The following is a 17,082-nucleotide window of genomic DNA, read 5'->3' as shown; positions in this document are numbered from 1 at the left end:
ATAGCAAGGGTGAACACTGAATGGGAGCCAGAAGAGGGGCACTGTGAATGTCACTGCATCCATTGTCAGGCCTTAGACAATGTTTCCTAGACTAGGCCCCAGAGGGTTCTACAAATGAAGTTATCCTTAACATTTAAAAAATGTTTTTGAACATCTCCATCTATGCCATCCCATAATAGGTAGATTAGTGGGCTTTAACACATTCCAGTAATCCTACTTTTACTTGGCATTGTGTATAGAATCTGCAAATTACTTTTGCTGTAAACAGTAGCTGTAGAACACTTCAAGCTGAGAAGATTAAATGAAGCCCTTATCCCCAAATAAGCCTTTCAACTAGGTAAAAATGACTAAAAAATTTCATCTTGAAATGTTATTTGGATATCAAAAAAGTATCTCCAATGAAACACTGCCCACTGAAGTCCACTGCTTCTACAGTGCACCAGGGTGTGGACCAGGGAACACGGATTAGAGGGGTGACTTCTGGGAAGAGGATTTCTACACACCCATGGATATGGACAGAAAGAGCCTCACAAGGTGCCGCGGGGGTAAGAGCTGGGCATCGGAAGAAGGCAGAATTTGTCAATTCATCCATTCTCTGGATGGAACACTGGGCCACACCCTCCACTCTGTCTGCCCCAAGTACAAATAAATAGGAAGGTTGAGATGTGCACACTCCCAAGAGCCAACTGCAGACACTTTAAAGCTGAAACAAAATAGAAAGTCTTTAACCTGTTACCAGCATAAAAACGGAAGGTTGACCAGGATATAAGGATTAGCAGTGGGAAGGGCACTCTGTTAGTGTAAAATACACCCCCAGGGGTACCCCTCCTTTAACAATGTGTGCACAGTGTGTGCACAATGTGTGCATGTCAGATAAGCAGCTGGACACGGCAGCTTGCAATGAGGCATAGGCAGCGTGAAAGTGTCACCCCTTGGAGAAGTGGGGCTTGGGCAGGAAGGAGCATCTCCTATAGGGAGGGAGTTTGGAGGGGACAGCTGACTTGCTAAGGTGCGAATCTAAAAGAGTTGTCTCGGGCACCCAAGGGGACCACCGAGTCGCCAAGGCGCTGCCCTCCCAGGCCAGGCGGGTGGGGTTGCACACCTGCACTTCTGCGTCTGCGCAGAAGCTGAGCCATTGGCGTCCAGGCCCCTCGTGTGCGCGCTCTGCAGGGCCGAGTGAAAGAAGGTGTTCAGCTAGTCGGGACCCGAGGAAGAGCCAAGAGGTGTTTGCACCACCACCCGCCACGTGTTTCTGGAGGACGAAGATATGCCTTAAAAAATCGAGGGTCCATTCCTTCTTCAAGGGCTTCTTAAAAGTAGAGGGTTGTGGCCCCGGGGTAGAGCACTTTCCTACCATGTGTGAGGCACTGGGTTCGATTCTCAGCACCACATATAAATAAATAAATTAAATAAAGGCCCATCAACAGCTAAAAAATATTTTAAAAATAGAAGTTTAATTCCCTAAGGATTGGTGCCCTAGGTCTGACTCTGCCATTCATTCACCTGGGACCTTGAGTGCCATTGGACTCCTTCTTATGAAAGGGGGCACCCTCACCTTTTCTACTTTCAAGATTGTGGTCAGGGTCAAATTGATCCTGCAGATGGATATCCAATGGGGGAAAAACACCAGTCGATGAAATGAATAAAAAGGGCAAGCTCATTTGTAGACAGCAATTAGTGAATTCAGGTCATTAAGGAACTGACACGTGCAGGTGGGTACATTGTGCACCCTTGAATACTTCAGGTGCTGGTCCAGCTTCTCTGTGAGGGTTAACACTCTGCAGGTGCTGAATGCCAGAATAAATCTCATAGGATGTCTGTGCAAAGAGGTATCTGAGAGGTCACATGGGGAAACTAAGACTCAGAAAACTCAAAACACTTGTGCCCAGTCACTCTGCTAAATAGGGGTAGAGTTGATCTCTGGAGCCCAGGTCTGGCTGGTCATCTCAAATGCTCTGTGCTCTCCTGCATACTGGTCTGCCTAGTTGATGGATTTGGCTAAGCAGAAGTGAAATCCAGATGTCAAAAAGTATATCTCCTGACTAATCCCACATAAATTGGATTGCAGAAACAGGTACAGAATGAAACATAGATCTGCTGTCATCCAGCATTCATTAGAATTTCTGAATCTTATAAACATGTCAAGACTCACTAACCGAGTGAGCTTGGAAAAATAAATAAAATACTTCTCTACCTAGGTGACTTATTTTCAGTATCACAAAGAGAAGTTTGCCACAGTGGGCATGCATTTTCACACTTAATAGGCGTCCTGTTGTCACCACACATTGTGTTCCTTTATTAGAAGGACTTTCAAAGATTTTGACATTCATGGAGATAATAATCTGAACATGCTGAACATAATTTGGACTTACCCTGCCCCGTGGACAGCCAGGCTGATGAAGAAGATGGTGAAAAGATGGTGCGTGTACCAGAACAGCTCATAGGAGAACTGCCTGATGAACTCTGTTGAAGAGGTCATGATCAAGACCAAAGCCAGAGAGAGCACCAGGCCCGTAATGCCTGCTATTGTCGACAGCAGCTCAGTGGTTGTGTTCTAACAGAAACGGATGCCGCGACATTAATATCTCATACACTTCGTAGTTTTTAGAGTCAACACTTGAAGGTTCAAGCAAAGAGCCATTCACAATGTTTTGCTTAGAAGCATATTAGCTGGATAAGATCTGGGAACAACTCAAGAAGTGAGTTCCCTCACCCTTCCTTCTTCCCCTGTGCTTAGCTCGAATTTTATGAAGTGCCATGTCATTAACTACATTTTTTTCCCATTTATATAAATTAATTTTCATCTCCAACTTACTGTATTGGGTAGACATTAGCATAAAATACAAAGAGTGCATTTTAAGATATAATATAGCAAGTCAATCCATGTTGTTAAGTTTTTAATTTTCAAAATAAAAAATGTGGATCACCATGCTTAATTGCATTTTAACATTAATAAACACATTTTTTTTTTTGAGAAGTCCCTTAGGGGCATTTCTAATACAGCAGCTGCACACTCTGTTCCCCTGGTAGTTCTTCCTAGCTCTTGCTTTTTAATTGGAAAGACCATGACTTGCATTTCTTTCACGCCACCTTAGGGGGCCTGAAATAAGGCTTGGTAAATCCTAGGTGATCAATAAAGGTACAGCTATTCTTTTCTGGTGGATACTCCCAAAAGGCCTGAATTCTGACCCAAGAGTGCAAGGGACAGTTAAATAGCCTTTTAGAATATGAAGCAGAAGGCGTTTGGTTTTCATTGCGAGTTTCCCATATTCCTGCCCAGTCATTAGTATTCATACATTGTGCTACTATCGCTGAGCCGACCACGAGCTCAATAAACTCACACTATATCTTTTGTCAGTAAAACCTCATTAATTTGGGCTGCTTTGAGATCCGAAGGTAATTTGGACAGGGACTTCTCCATTGTTTATTTTTTCCTCACAAGGCAAAGAGTGAAAATAAAATGGAAAGGGGTCTGTCTAAAACATTTAAAGGAGGTTTTTTGCAGGTATACTTGAAATCCATTTCCAGCATATGCTGTGCTAATTTCAGATCATCCTTCTTTGACTATTAAGGCAAATTTCCTCTTTTCTTGCAGCACGTTTATAGACTGGTTTGAGTTGCAATGAATCCTCTAAAGCAGTCCCACTCCTTTTCTTCCCAATTGCTGTGTGTAACTGATATCATCTCTCTCCAAACACCCCAACTTAGAGGGCTTTCTGAGCTTAGTCAGTGCCTACATAGTATATTGCTTAAAAAATGTAAAAGTAATTGTGTTAATTATTTTGTTCAATTGCTTTAAAAGTTACTTATCATGTATTCTATTCATTATGTGATCTCTTTAAAATGTTGATAATTATTCTTATATTTGTGTAGCACTGGATTTTCTGGAGCTTTAGTGGGGAAATGGGTTAGCATCCCATTTCCCCACTAAAGGTGGGTGCACAGTGATGGGAGAGGTCTGCCCACGTGCTTAGGTGAAATTTGTGCTTCTAATTGCTGTCAAGTGAGCAAAGGAACTCAACTTGATCAACGGCTTGATATTGAATTATCATCTTAGGGTAATTAGGAGTTTAACATGGGAGAATCACTCCCAAAACAGATTTTGAATTTTCCTCCCTTCAGTAAAGCTGTATGAGTGAAATGGTCACTCATGGAGATGGCCCACATAACAACAGAGAGATTTCTACTGCTGCGTTGTGTTGCCTTCAAAGCCGTTTTCTTGGAAAATATAGACTTTTTAACACGGTCACCATGTTGGACACATATTGCAATATAGTAGTACGTGGAAAAAGTTGGGGTCAACCACAAAGGAAGAGGTCTGGAGGAAGAGGATTGTCCTTTCCTCTAAGGGTAATGGTTGTGTCTACATTTGGGGTTTCCTTTTTTCCTCCCCACAGGTGCTGCCACTCTGTGCATATAGGTCATTAGCATCAGTGGGGTCACTAGCCTTGCAGGTCTCGTTATGAAATTAGCTTCTTTACCTAGTGCCTGTTTTCATGTGGGCCAAAATATGAGGTGCAGGAGAAGGGATCCAGAAAACAATTTGCAAATTGAAAATGAAGACATCCAATTTATAATCTCTGCATTTAGATGGGATTCACATTCTTTATGAGTCTAACATCAGTGGAAAAAAAACTGATCATGAGCTGCTTTTGAATTTTAAAATATTAGGTTTTTACATTAGGTGACTACATTCTTAAGTACCACCTATGTATTTTCACTACAAATTAATTAATAATTTCGCTTTGCTCATAACCTCCCAGGAACATTAATGGTTGAAAAAAATAAGTTTAAAAAGGTGAAAATGATAATAACGTTTGGCATAAACATCTTCTCTCCAGCTCTTGTATTAAAAGCTAATGAAATATATTTTTCCTGATAAAGGGATGAGATAAGGAAGGATTTTTCAAAAGGGAAACTGGAACTCACTGTGTGGAAGGTCCGGACAGGGTTGAGGTAGCTCTCATTTGGGGTGTTTCCAAGCTTGGAAAGTGCTGCCAGGAGTCCCTCCGCATCCTCCGACTGGCTCAAGTGGTAGCGCTCAAGGTTGAACAAATGGGCCACAATGTGGATGGCTGAGGATGAGGAGATGACATAGGACATGCAACATATGGATTTTGTCCTTTGTAGTTACTCAGAAATGCGATGCCACTGTGATCAAGTTTCTCTGTTCTGGTTTTCAAACTCCCCAAGGAAAATTGATTTACTTAGGCATCTTTCCCAGTGTCTTGAATAGAGTGGATCAAATGCTTCTGAAAATGGTGTGTGATTCACCACATTCGTTTCAATTATGTTGAGAAAGAAAGCAATTCTCAATTCAACATAACAATTTTAAACATACAGTCTCTAGAAGTGGAATAGGTCTTATGATATCACAACATAATTATATATAAGATATAATTCTTAAAGAAGACATGTGCATGTAGATAAAAGTATGAAATTTCTTAAGAAGGCAGAAAGCATTCCTCTGGAATTCCTCATACACTCTGATATATTTAATGATATACATGAATGACACCAGGATATATTGATTTTGTTCTCTTTCAGACATTATATTGTCCATTCCTTCCTGTATATATTTTAGCATTTACGTATAGGTATACATATCCACATGTCTCGTGTATTTGAATGTGTTAGTCCTACTGTATTGAAATATACCAGTATTTATGGAACTAAAATACCCTCTCCATATTCTTGAAAAGTAAATTCTGTGCTTTCTAATTTTGAGAATGGGTGAATAAGATCAGGGACATAGATTATCTAGATGGCTGAGGATTCTGGGTCTGATGTTCCTCCACATGTCTTGTGAAATCTTCTGGGCAGCCAGCAATCACAGTGTCTAGACAACTGCATGCTTTTGCTCTGGAACCCTAGTTGGGGAGCTGGTTGATACCTGCCTTTGTGATCAGACTCAGTTGAGGACTCATTTCCTGGGATTGGAATATAGGCAATTCCCCAGTTGATATCTCCTCTCTCTCTCTTCTATTATAGTCTATACCAGTTGTGGGTGAATTATGAGATTCTCCATGGTGGTCCACTGTAGGTGGAGGTGCGTCAGAGAAGGGGCAAACGCGACCAGCAGAAACTTCTAGAATATTGGTGTCATTTTGGTCCCTGTGGTCCTAATCACATATTTATTTAGAAATGCCATTTTCTATTTAGAAGAGATTTTCTGTTACCCTAGTCCTTTTTATCAGAACTATTGCCTTTTCTGCCTTGCAAAGTTTTACTCATGCTTTAAGACCTAATTCAGAAAGTTGTTTTCTGTTATAACTTCTCCACTTCCATAGGCACAGCTGATATTTTGATTACACGATTTCTCAGAAATGATTGTTGTGTTTATTTATGTTTGTGTCCCCAAGGGACTTTGACTCTTCGAGACTTAGTCCTCCTTAAAACTTTTGTGTGTGGCCCATTGCTTAGCACCAGCAAGTACTTAATAATTATTTTCTAAGTGGCTGTGACATTACAGAAAGGTAGAAGGGATAAAGAAAGAGTCAGGAAATCAATGGTTTCAACGTTGACTAGAGACGTATATCTGCTGGCATATATTTCTAGCACATTTTTCTTCAGGCTTTAATAAGTTGAAAATCAAATCAAACATACTTTTAGTTGAGACTCACCAAAGAAAGCAAGGCATATGATAGTGCTTCTGCATCTACGATGTTTGTTGCCTGTTTGTGAATTCAGTGAGGTTTGCATTGAAGAGAGTATATTTTCTCCTATGTGCTGCTATGGTTTGGGGGTAGTTTGGGGAAAGGTGTGTGTATTAGAAGCATGGTCTCCAGTGTGACAATGTGGAGAGGGCCCTTTAAGAGGTGGGGCCTAGTGGAGGTCTTACTGGTGGCTCCCTGTGTCTGGCTTGCTGTCTCACTATTGCTGGCTCGCTCTCTCTCTGTGTGCTCCAGCCCTGGTGCCTCTGCCAGGAGGTGATGCAGCAATAGGGCTCTTGCCAGAGCTAGCACCATGTTGTTTGGAATTTATACCTCCAAAATGGTGAGCCAGTGCGTCTCTTTTCTTTATAAAGCACCCAGCCTTACTGTTTCTTTACAATAATGGATAATAGACTAATACATGAGCTTTGTTGACATGTGGCCATGGCTAGGAGAGAGCTGCCTCGTTTAGCCTCAACAGCCACAAAGCCAGAAAAGCTCCTCCAGCAGCCATCTCTTCCAAAATGCTGTACATACACTGGGAACTGTTTGCCAATTTGAACACACACATTGTCCGGCACTTCTAATTACTATTTTCTGATAATAACCTCAGAGTTGTTAAAAACAGGTGGGATTTCTCATATTTGAATGTCTACTCTACACCAGGTGTTGTTAGAAATGCATAGGCATATCATCCGATTAACCCTCAGGGATTAGTCTTAGTCCTATTGTATAGACCAGTGTTCAGAAAGTTCATGGCAAAGGTGAGATAAAACCCTGTTTATGTGACTTCAGGGCCCCATCTTTTGACATATAGGCTTTACTGCTTTTTGGACTAAAAATATATTGCTCTGACTTACTTTTTTCTCAGAACGGGGCTCTCCCACAAGTTTAGGTAAAGCTCTGTGAATGGCTTACTGATGCCCCTAATCTACCATTCTTAATTAAGGCTGATGACCCATGGTGACATTTGGTGTCCTTATTGTGAGCTAGTGTAACTGCCCCTTTGCCTACCACTTGAGATACCCGGGTGCTCCTCCTATTTCTGATTCTCCCAGCAGACACTAAGGCACTGCAGAGAAACTAGAGCTGTTCCCATTTTATAGAAATAGAAACCAAACTTCAGATTAAAATAAAATAAGTGACCAGTGTACTATTGCATAATCCACAGGGGACAGTCATAAAGAGAATATGGAATAAATTCTCTTATATTCTTCTGTTTTTATAGCATTCCTCCCCCATGTAATGAGCTGTTGATCACAATCTGTTTTCTATTAGATTGATTTCCACATGAGGATTTGACACTGTTAAACTAAATTTAAGTGTGTGGATTGAATGAACAAAGATATTGAACTATTTATTTATTCTTATTGCCAGGTGTCTCCTAACAGAGCTGAAGAATCTAATGAAGTAGGATAAGAGAGCCCAGGACACTTTTCAAGAGGTGGCTTCTGAGGGAATAGGCTGAAAACCACTCTCCTCGGTATTTTTCACATATTTGAAATTCGTATCTTCAGTGTTTCTTTGCTTCAGCGCCTCCATTTTGTTTTTGCTTTACAAGGCAGAAGATGAAAGGTGGGATATTTTATCTGTCTCAGGAACTCTCAGAGTGAAAACTGCGTATGCCCATTTTTGTTTATCTAAACATTTCATTTTCCTTTTAGATCAGATCCTAATGTTATTGTGATCTTGGCTCAGAAATAAAGGTAGGCCAGCTACTCAATCCAGGGCTGCCGGGACTTCAGTTCTTGTTCTTTTTTCAGACATTGTATTTTCTGTTCTCTCTTTTGTACATTTTACTCTTTTAAAATACGAATAACCATGCTACCTATGTTATGGTGGCAGTTGCTCAAAAGATGTGATAAAATGTTGGTATGGCTTGACTTTTCTCTCTCAGCCGTCAGGATCATTTCACATATTAGATTTGTTGTTCGCATGCAGCACAAAGAACATGGAGGTGTTACCTAATTTCATTAAGCCCCGTTTTTTTTTTTAATCTGTAAAGTGGGTGGATTGGAGGAAACTACAGTATATTTTAACTTCCTTCCAGCTATATAGCTCTGTATCTTTCTCTGAAGTTAATCAGGGATGTTTAAGATCCAAAAAGGATCTTCAGACTACTATTAGAGTAATAATGCAAATGTGAAATTCATGTTTTATATAGTTTTCAAAGTCAGCGCTGGTTTAGATGGGACTCGTCAGTCTTGCAGTAAATCCAGTGGAATCAACTACTCAGGGGAGCTCTTTCTGTTGTCCCTGTGGACTTTCCATAGTACACACTGCTCTACCCTCCTTGGAAGAGCCAAGATGCAGAGGCCAGGACTGTAGCTCAGTGGTGGAACACCTGGCCTGGCATGGGACAGGCCCTGGGTTTGATCCCCAGTGTAAAAAACAAAAACAAAAACAAAAAACAAAACAAAACAAAACAACCCCAGAAAACAAAAGCAAAAACTGAGATGCATAACCCACCCAAATGCTCCAGGCTAAAAGGTGCTATAACTGGGTCTTTCTACAATTTTATTTTCTCACCAAAGTACTTTTAAAAGAGAGTAGCAATCTTGGAAATACTACACATGCACATTTAATTGGTGTGTGAACTTCTGAGTTCAAATAAGGAGCTTTTACTGAACAGTGAACAAAAAAAAAATCATAAAGGCTACAATTAGAGCCAGCTGCCCTGAGATAGTTCTTTTTCCTTCTTTCTTTCCTTCTTATTTTTCTGAAGATCAAAGGACACATAATAGAGGGGAATTTTGGAAGTGTGGTCAGTTCTAGCTGTCTCTCTGCCTGCCCGTCAGTGATAACAGTCATTTTGGAGTTAGTCACCTCCTAATTAAGCAGCCTTTGGAAACAGGGACCAGGACAAATCCTGAATGCACTTCTGCAGCCAGAATTTGGCCAAGACTTTGGAATTTGCGGTCTGATTTCTGCAGGAAGACCCACTGATTCTGGCACCCTGTGCCTGCTGTGTTTGTGAATTGAATTAGATCCTGTTGGGCAGGACTGGAGGTGGAGCGTCTTTGGGGCTCCCAGTCCCTCCAGCAGAACTGGTTAGTAGCAATTCTTTGGGGGTCGGGCCCTGAAGAGCTGGGGCTGTTGGTGCTCTTCTCTTCCTCAGGGGCCTCCAAATCTTTGCTTTCTCCAGAACCTTTACTCTGAGCTCTCTGCTCTCAAGTTGCCCCTGTTCTGTTTATTGATGTTTGTAAACTAATTTTAGCAACTCATCAGAAACTGCACCCAGGGTAATTGTGCACCCCTGAAACCTGGCAGACACAAGCCGTGGAATTTGCTGGAAAGAGCTGCCTAGGTCACTGTTTACAGCCTCCTTTGATGGGAGCTCAGGCTCAAAGTGCTACTTTTCAATTGGAGGGGTCTTCAAGGTCTACCGTGGACCAGGGAATCCAGAAAGATCCACATTAATAAGAACGGAGAGGCTGTGAAAGTACGATTTTTATACCAGTGGGGTTATAGGTGCCTGAGCATGATTTATTAGTGTTTGAAGAATGCTCCGGCAGCTCTTATCATAGGCAGGCAAGCAGGGAGGCAGGAAGCCAGACGAAGAAGGGCTCCTGTCACTGCATTTTCGGTGATGCCCTTGATTATAGAGACCATTGTTTCTCCCCTTCCCTCCTCCTCCCTAGCCTACTTCCACCAGTCTCTAATTACATCCTTTAATGATCTGACCAATTAAAGCCTGCAGTTCAACTTGGAGGGGAACAGATGAGAAATTAGAGTCTGGCACGCAAACTTCAATGTGGATGCACTTCTCCCAAGGTTACACACCTCTATTAAGCCAGTCGACTATTTGAAAAGCAGCATAATGGGCGAGGCTAATAAAATAAGCGCAGGGACATTGCAGCTGCTCTCCTGTGAATGCATCAGAAGGACAAAATGTGGAAAGCAAGGTGTAGCTATGAAACCAGGGTTTAGCTTGTCTTTTTTTTTTTTCCTCCCTAAAAGCACAGTTGCCAGCCGCGTTGCGTAGTTGATGTGAAATGTAATAATTGCTTTGTCAGGCTTTGGGAGAAGCGGAGAGCTTTCTTTCCACCTTCCTGCCTTTGCCTGGGAAGCAAACCACAACAGCGCGCTGGTTGCCATGGAGGTGTGGACGAGGGGGGCGCGTGGCTCTCAGATGCAGCTTTGACTCTGCTGGGAGAGCCTGGGGGATGTTTGGGAGCCTGGCAGAGCACTGGTGGTTCAAGAGGAAGTGGGCTGGGAAGAATGCTTGATGCTCTCCAGGGATTTGTGAGGGAAGAGGGAGAAAGAACGTCCTGCTGTCCATAGTTGCAGCAGAATGTGAACTTCTTGTCTTGAACAATGGGTGTCATTGTGAGCCACTTCATGCCCCCTTCTCTGTGTTTCATCCACCCAAAGCTGCTCCTGGCTCTCTGAGCAACTCTTGTACTTGGGTCTTATACCTTTCCCAGTAGTTCCTTCAACCTCATGTCTATTGCCAAATCCCACTTATCCTCAGTTTGACCACATCTGTTGAGGATGTGCTATGTGACAGGGACCGCGGAAGTCAACGTGCATAAGGCACATCAGAGTCTGAGGATTGTCGCTCTGAGGTAGGAAGTGTGACCTCAGTCTAGAGGGGAGAGGGCCAGCCCTGAGTAAGTAGACCAGGATATGGTGATATGTGCATGCACTTCTCCCAGGGTTACACACATCCTCCAGTGAGGATGAAGAAGGAGAGATGGAGCACTTCAGGTAAAGGGAATGCCATGAGCAGAGGTCCAGAATGCTCTGAAGGGCAAAGTCCAGTGGGGTATGGTAGGGACCCAGATGGGGCCGTAGAATCCGACTGCCAGGCTGCTGAGCTTGGGTTTGATCTTATCTGCAGTAGCAGCAAGTGCCAGTCCTGGCAATAATCTGCACATCTCATTGAGATGCATGAATTGTTATTACCGTTCTTTTAATTCCGTAGAAGACATAAAAAGTTTAATCTGAGATCATACAACCAACCATTAGCCCGGGCTTTCAATAGCTTGATCATGGGGTTCTAGTGCTGCTGCTGGTTCTAGTGACTGAAGGATGCTCCATGGTAAAAGAGCCCTGGCCACCCTTGTTTCAGAAGGCTGCAGCTGCTGTCAGGGTGTCCTGCACACGGGAGACATTCGGTGCATATTCAGTGTACAAAAATGAGGACTCTTAAGGTTTTAAAGGAAGCCTAGAGATTCTTTGAATTCCTTTTCTGAGGAGCCTACCAAGCTTTCTGGCCTCTGCTTGGACACTGCCCACAACAGAGAACTCAATGCCCCGAGGGGGCTCTAAATATCATTTTAGATAAGTTTCAAGGTGTGGAAAAGACTTGCTTTCTAAGCTGAAATTTGCTTCCCTGCCTCCATTCCTCACGCATTCACTTATCCATCAAAAGTTGTAGGCTTTGGGTCACCAGGTGAATAAGCCTTGCTCTTTGCCCCCCATCCCTCAGTTGATTTTCTCTAGGACATGATGTCTTTGTACCCTTATCTCTTAACAAACCACAAAGACCCTCTGCAAAGCATTTCTCTGGGTTGGTTTAATCTGGCGTTGAAGACAATCAATGGGGAGAATCTTCCCCTGATGTCTCACTGCACACCCAAAGTTGTGTTAATTGGCACTCGGGCACCGTCTGTCATGTCTTGTTGCTTAATTAAATTCACATTTGTTTTGAGTGTTCCTTTTACTCTGCTATTTTTTATGCATGAGAGGATAAAAACAAATGAGGAAAACATTTTATAGTTAAATTAGTTTGAGGGAAATGGTCCTGAATCATAACTCTTTATTGTTCTGATGGCCTTTTATTCCAGTGTCTGTTTTCCAACAAAACCACAATGCGGTTGATGATTTCCCTGCTTTCTCTCTTCCTGACCAGGGTCTAACCTTGGCCTGGGCTGCTAATTTGTACCGGACAGCCGCCTTGCCTTCTTGAATTAGAAGTATAATAATAACAACAGGACTTTATATGCCAATAAAGATTCCCATCTCTTCAAGATATTTCACAAATCCACTGGCTCAGTACTCTTCAGACTGAACTCAGTACTCTCCTTCATATGACCTTCCTTTCTTTTTTTCTGTCTCTGATACCATTTGGTAGTCATTTTCCTATAACTCTGAGAGCTTGAGCACAGGTCAATTTTATTTCTAATGTAAATTACATTGAATAACAAGTGTTCATTTGTCAAGTAGGTATTTGTCTCTGAATTATCAACAAGAGAAGCTACTTACAAATGAACAGGAAATCTCACCAACTTTCATAAATTTAAAGTTGTTGTATGGAACAATCTATATAAGAGTATAATCCAGAAATAAAAAAAAAAACCCATTCGTATATGGTTTATCTATCAGATGGATGGTAAAGATTTCTTTTACTTAAGGGTGAGACTTGATGGAGGGATTAAAATCAGGTTTGACATTAGGTATTATAAAATCCATTTTGCAATTAATAAGTACTTACTTGCATTAACAGCTATCCCATAGGCAACCAGTTTGTGGAATTTGAGGTTTTTGTCTAATTGCCTCCTCCAGGGTCCTTTGCAGCACTAGATAAAAACAAATAAGTAAAAGCCCAATTCAGGGGAAGGTCCCAGTGACAACCTTGTCTTAAGAGTTAAGAGAGCAGGACTCAGTTCTGCTGCTAAATTTCTCAGGGTGAGACTACAGGACGTGAAAGTTAGCAGCAATTAGTCATACAGCAAAACAAAAGATTATTATTTGCTTTCTTGAAATTTCAACTCAATAAAAATTATTGAGTTGGTAGTTTTCTGGCTATAATTAACAACTCTCAAATAAGGGTTCTCTATGCATGCTTGAATGCAGTTTCTTTATTTAGAAACTGGAGGTGATGGCCTTCCTCCTCATCCATGGGGTTTAAGTAATCTATAAATTATTCCTCACTATGCAGAAGGGCACTATATTCATGTATATCCAATATTCATAAAATGATTACGAAAATAAATTGATCATGATGTAAAGGTTATCAAAGGCCTCATTTTCCGTATGTTATTCTGTTTCAGATGGAACACAGTTAAGGTACTCAGTGCAATGACACTACTGTAATTAGGAAATATCCCGATATGCCAGGGAGATGTTAAAATCTGTGTACTGAGATTCATGTACCATGATTGTGTTTGGGTGAGAACTCAAATGTCTCCTGGGTGGCTCATCTCAACTGTATATTTGTCCTCTTTCAGTCAGAAACGGTACCAGCCCAAGTTGTTGTAATGCTTCCATCTCCACGGAGCAAATGTACCCACAAGAGGTGGAGCTGCGAAGGAGGCCAATGGCAAAAGCCAAAGCCACATGAAACTGGTTTTCAGCTTTACCTCTTCTTTCCTCTCGTGCAGAGAAACAAACCTAAGCTTAAGGAGGATTCCTGGGTATGGCTAAGTACATGTTTGTCTTCAGTAGCCCTATGTTAGTTAAGTTGTAACAACTTAGATGATTTCAAATATTTTAGTACTTACGGTGCTTGCTCCTCTCATGAATGAAATCAGGTTCCGACTGACAGGTAACAGAATTAGCATGCAGTTAAAATTCAGACACAGTGCCGATGCTCGTGCCCACGCCAGAGTTGACTGTCCATAGGTGAAGACACAAAAAAGATACCATGAAGACGAGGGAGACTGGGACAACAGATGCTCTCTGGAGCAATAATGGCTAGGGCCAACTCTACTTACGCCCAGCATTGCTCGGGTGTAGTGGAAAGACTCCTCCTCTTCATACCAAAGGAAAGTATCGATAAACAGATACAAATTCACTCCCAGCCATAAGACCTAGAGTTGAACGAAAAGAGAACCCATCAATGCTATCTTCAACCTTTCCTCCACTTAGAATTACTCATTCTTTTGAAATGAAACAAAGAGCATCTCCATATTAATCAGAATTGCTCCACATATTTATTTCTCACAGGTCAGTTTTTTGCAGAGATCACAGTGATAAAGAATGATGAACTTGGTTTTAGACACCTAGGTCAACCTCCAGTAATTTAACGAAAACTACAAAACCTTCTTAGTCAACACAGCTTGGCAGACAACAAGGAGGAAATCTTTTAAGGTGCTCTAGAAACATTCCAATTTCATAGACTAATTCAAAGACTTCACTTGATTTAGAGAAACCCTCATACATTATGCGAAAACAAACCACTTGACTTTAAAAATAATTAAAAATGAACTCAGTCGGAAAACAACTTTGCACGATTCTATAAGGATAAATTAAATACATCTGCTGAATTTTTTCTAGCAAGTTTTAGTCTTTTTAACTGAAGTAATGTTTCAAGACTTCTAAGGTCTCTAGAAGTCCTCCCAACAATCAGTCTCTTGAGTATGTACATTTAAGGCAAACTGACAAAAAAATGACACTTACTACTATCGTGATGGACAGACTCTCATTCAAAATCCAGCAGCCCCTCATGGCCATTTTCCTCTTTGCCATTAGCCGGTGACTCCTTGCAGTCACCTGAGCCTGGACGTGTGTGCTGAAGAGGGTCACCCTTCTCAATCACTTTGCCTTTTTGTCTTGGGAAGCACCTACTGGATTCAAGGAATTTCTAATTAAGGACTGCCTGCCACAGGCAATCAGCACGCTGACATGCCTCCTGACCTGGGTAAATACAAGGCGGGTCTCTGTCTAGTGATTCCTTTCTTCAAAGATTTCATAAGAAAAGAAAGCTTGTTTTATTAAATTGTCCTCTTGTACTTTATACCCCATTCATTTTCTACACGATTGCAGTCTCCACGGCAATAAGTCCACATGTAAAACTAGGAAATAGCGCGGGGGCTGCAGGTGGCACACAGGGGAACGCTTTGACGTAGCTTCCTCTACTTTGTTTTTACTTCTTTGCTTCTTCCCCCCTCTTTCCAAAAAGGTCTCCAGAGAAGATATGGAGTGGGGGCTAAATATGATTAAATGGTGGAATATGATGGGGAAAAAAGATTCTAAGAAAAATCACAGATAGGAAAAGTCTTACAAATCTAAAAGTGTGATTATTATTAAAAAATGAGCTTTTTATGGGGGTGGGGTGGGGTGATTGATGGAATAGAACCCATTCCCTGCCCCCCCCCCCCTCAAGCCTACTTAGTGCACCAGGGAGGCAAGTGAGACTATCTTCTCATACTTGGACAATACCTGAAGTCGCTGCATTTGAGCCTGATCATGCTCTGATTTTGTGTGGTCAAAGTTATTATAATACAATGATTATGTGTCTATTCTGGTAGGCAGAGTTATCCCAATTGAAGCAATTCTCTGGCTAGTTCTGGCTCAAGTGTTTCATTTAAAAATTTCAGATAATTAAGATGAAAATAGGAGATTTGTATCATTGGGATAATTGCCAAAGCTTTCTGTGTTTTCCTAGGGTAGATCAATTTCATTGTCCTAAAATATATATTTTTTTTAAATTGTAAATCTTGTAAGGACAGTCACTGTGAATAATTTTGACCCGTATGTATACTAGCACTTAGTTAAGAACTTTTCAAGTTTTGTCTAATTAAATCATCCATTGCCTCTAGCAGGTAGACAGTATGAGCCCCATTACACTAATGTAGACAGAAGCTCCAATGAAACCACTTGCTGAAGGAGTGATGCGCTTGAATTCAATTCTCTCCGATTCTAGCTTTTTAAATTTTGTCCATTACCTTTTAATGCTTTATTTATAAACTCCTAGTATATGGATCTGTGCATAAAAGCTACCTAATAGATACACATTGCAGTCCTATAAATCAGAAGTAATGTAAGTTGTAGGAATTCATTTAATTTACAAATTTTGAATATGTTGTCATGTGTGATGAAGTTATTTCTATATAATGCAGTGAATGATCGAACAGTAAACATAAGTCATCTTATTAATCATATATTTTTTATCCTACATTTTGTGAGGCTTTGATATCTTGGAGCCTGCAGTGGTTGGAATGCGTCCCCAAACTTGTTGCCAACTTGATCCTCAGTGGGACGGTGTTGGGAGGTGGGGACTAATGCAAGGTAATGAGGTCAGGATCCGTTAATGGATTGGTGCCATTATTATGAGTGTGTGTTCCATATAAAAGGAAAAGTCAGGCCCTCATTTTGCACTCTCTCTCTCTCACCCTCTCTTTGCCCTTCCACCATGGCTGGAAGTTAACAGTTAGTCAATTCCAAGCTACTTGCCTGTGAACACTCCTTTAAAATCCAAAGTAACCAATACAATGCAGTGTTCATACCTCCCAGCCACCTCCTTTATCAGATGCTCACACACCAAGCCAACTTTTTCTCTCTCCTCAGTCATCCCAGGTCAGGTACTGGTGACAGCTAGCTGGTGACCACCTATTGCTCAGAGCCTCCTGCAGTTATTCAAACTATCCAATCCTAGGCCCACTCCAATGCTGATACACCTTGCTCCTTCTTCCTGTGGAAATCACAATAAAACTTTGGGTCCATAATTTCCCTCTGATTCTTCTAATTCCTGATCAGTCTG

At 41.5% G+C, this 17,082-nt stretch overlaps 1 protein-coding gene across 1 annotated transcript in view; it reads right to left on the bottom strand.

The window, feature by feature from the left end:
• The window catches only part of Nox3 (NADPH oxidase 3), a 54,883-nt gene extending 39,835 nt beyond the window's left edge, over positions 1-15,048 (bottom strand). The window contains exons 1-6 of the mRNA XM_015498693.1: positions 15,000-15,048; positions 14,315-14,410; positions 14,102-14,212; positions 13,093-13,177; positions 4,930-5,075; positions 2,373-2,554 (exon numbers count right to left, since the gene is read on the bottom strand). Coding sequence (XP_015354179.1) covers positions 2,373-2,554; positions 4,930-5,075; positions 13,093-13,177; positions 14,102-14,212; positions 14,315-14,410; positions 15,000-15,047 — 668 coding nt within the window. The 5' untranslated portion in view covers position 15,048. The remainder of the gene's footprint in view (positions 1-2,372; positions 2,555-4,929; positions 5,076-13,092; positions 13,178-14,101; positions 14,213-14,314; positions 14,411-14,999) is intronic.
• Between the last annotated feature and the right edge of the window lie 2,034 nt (positions 15,049-17,082).

This window comes from Marmota marmota, unplaced genomic scaffold (assembly GCF_001458135.2).
Source record: "Marmota marmota marmota unplaced genomic scaffold, marMar, whole genome shotgun sequence".
NCBI lineage: Eukaryota > Metazoa > Chordata > Mammalia > Rodentia > Sciuridae > Marmota > Marmota marmota.
The sequence above is the reverse complement of the archived record's forward strand: the minus strand, read 5'-3'. Positions and strand labels throughout refer to the sequence as shown.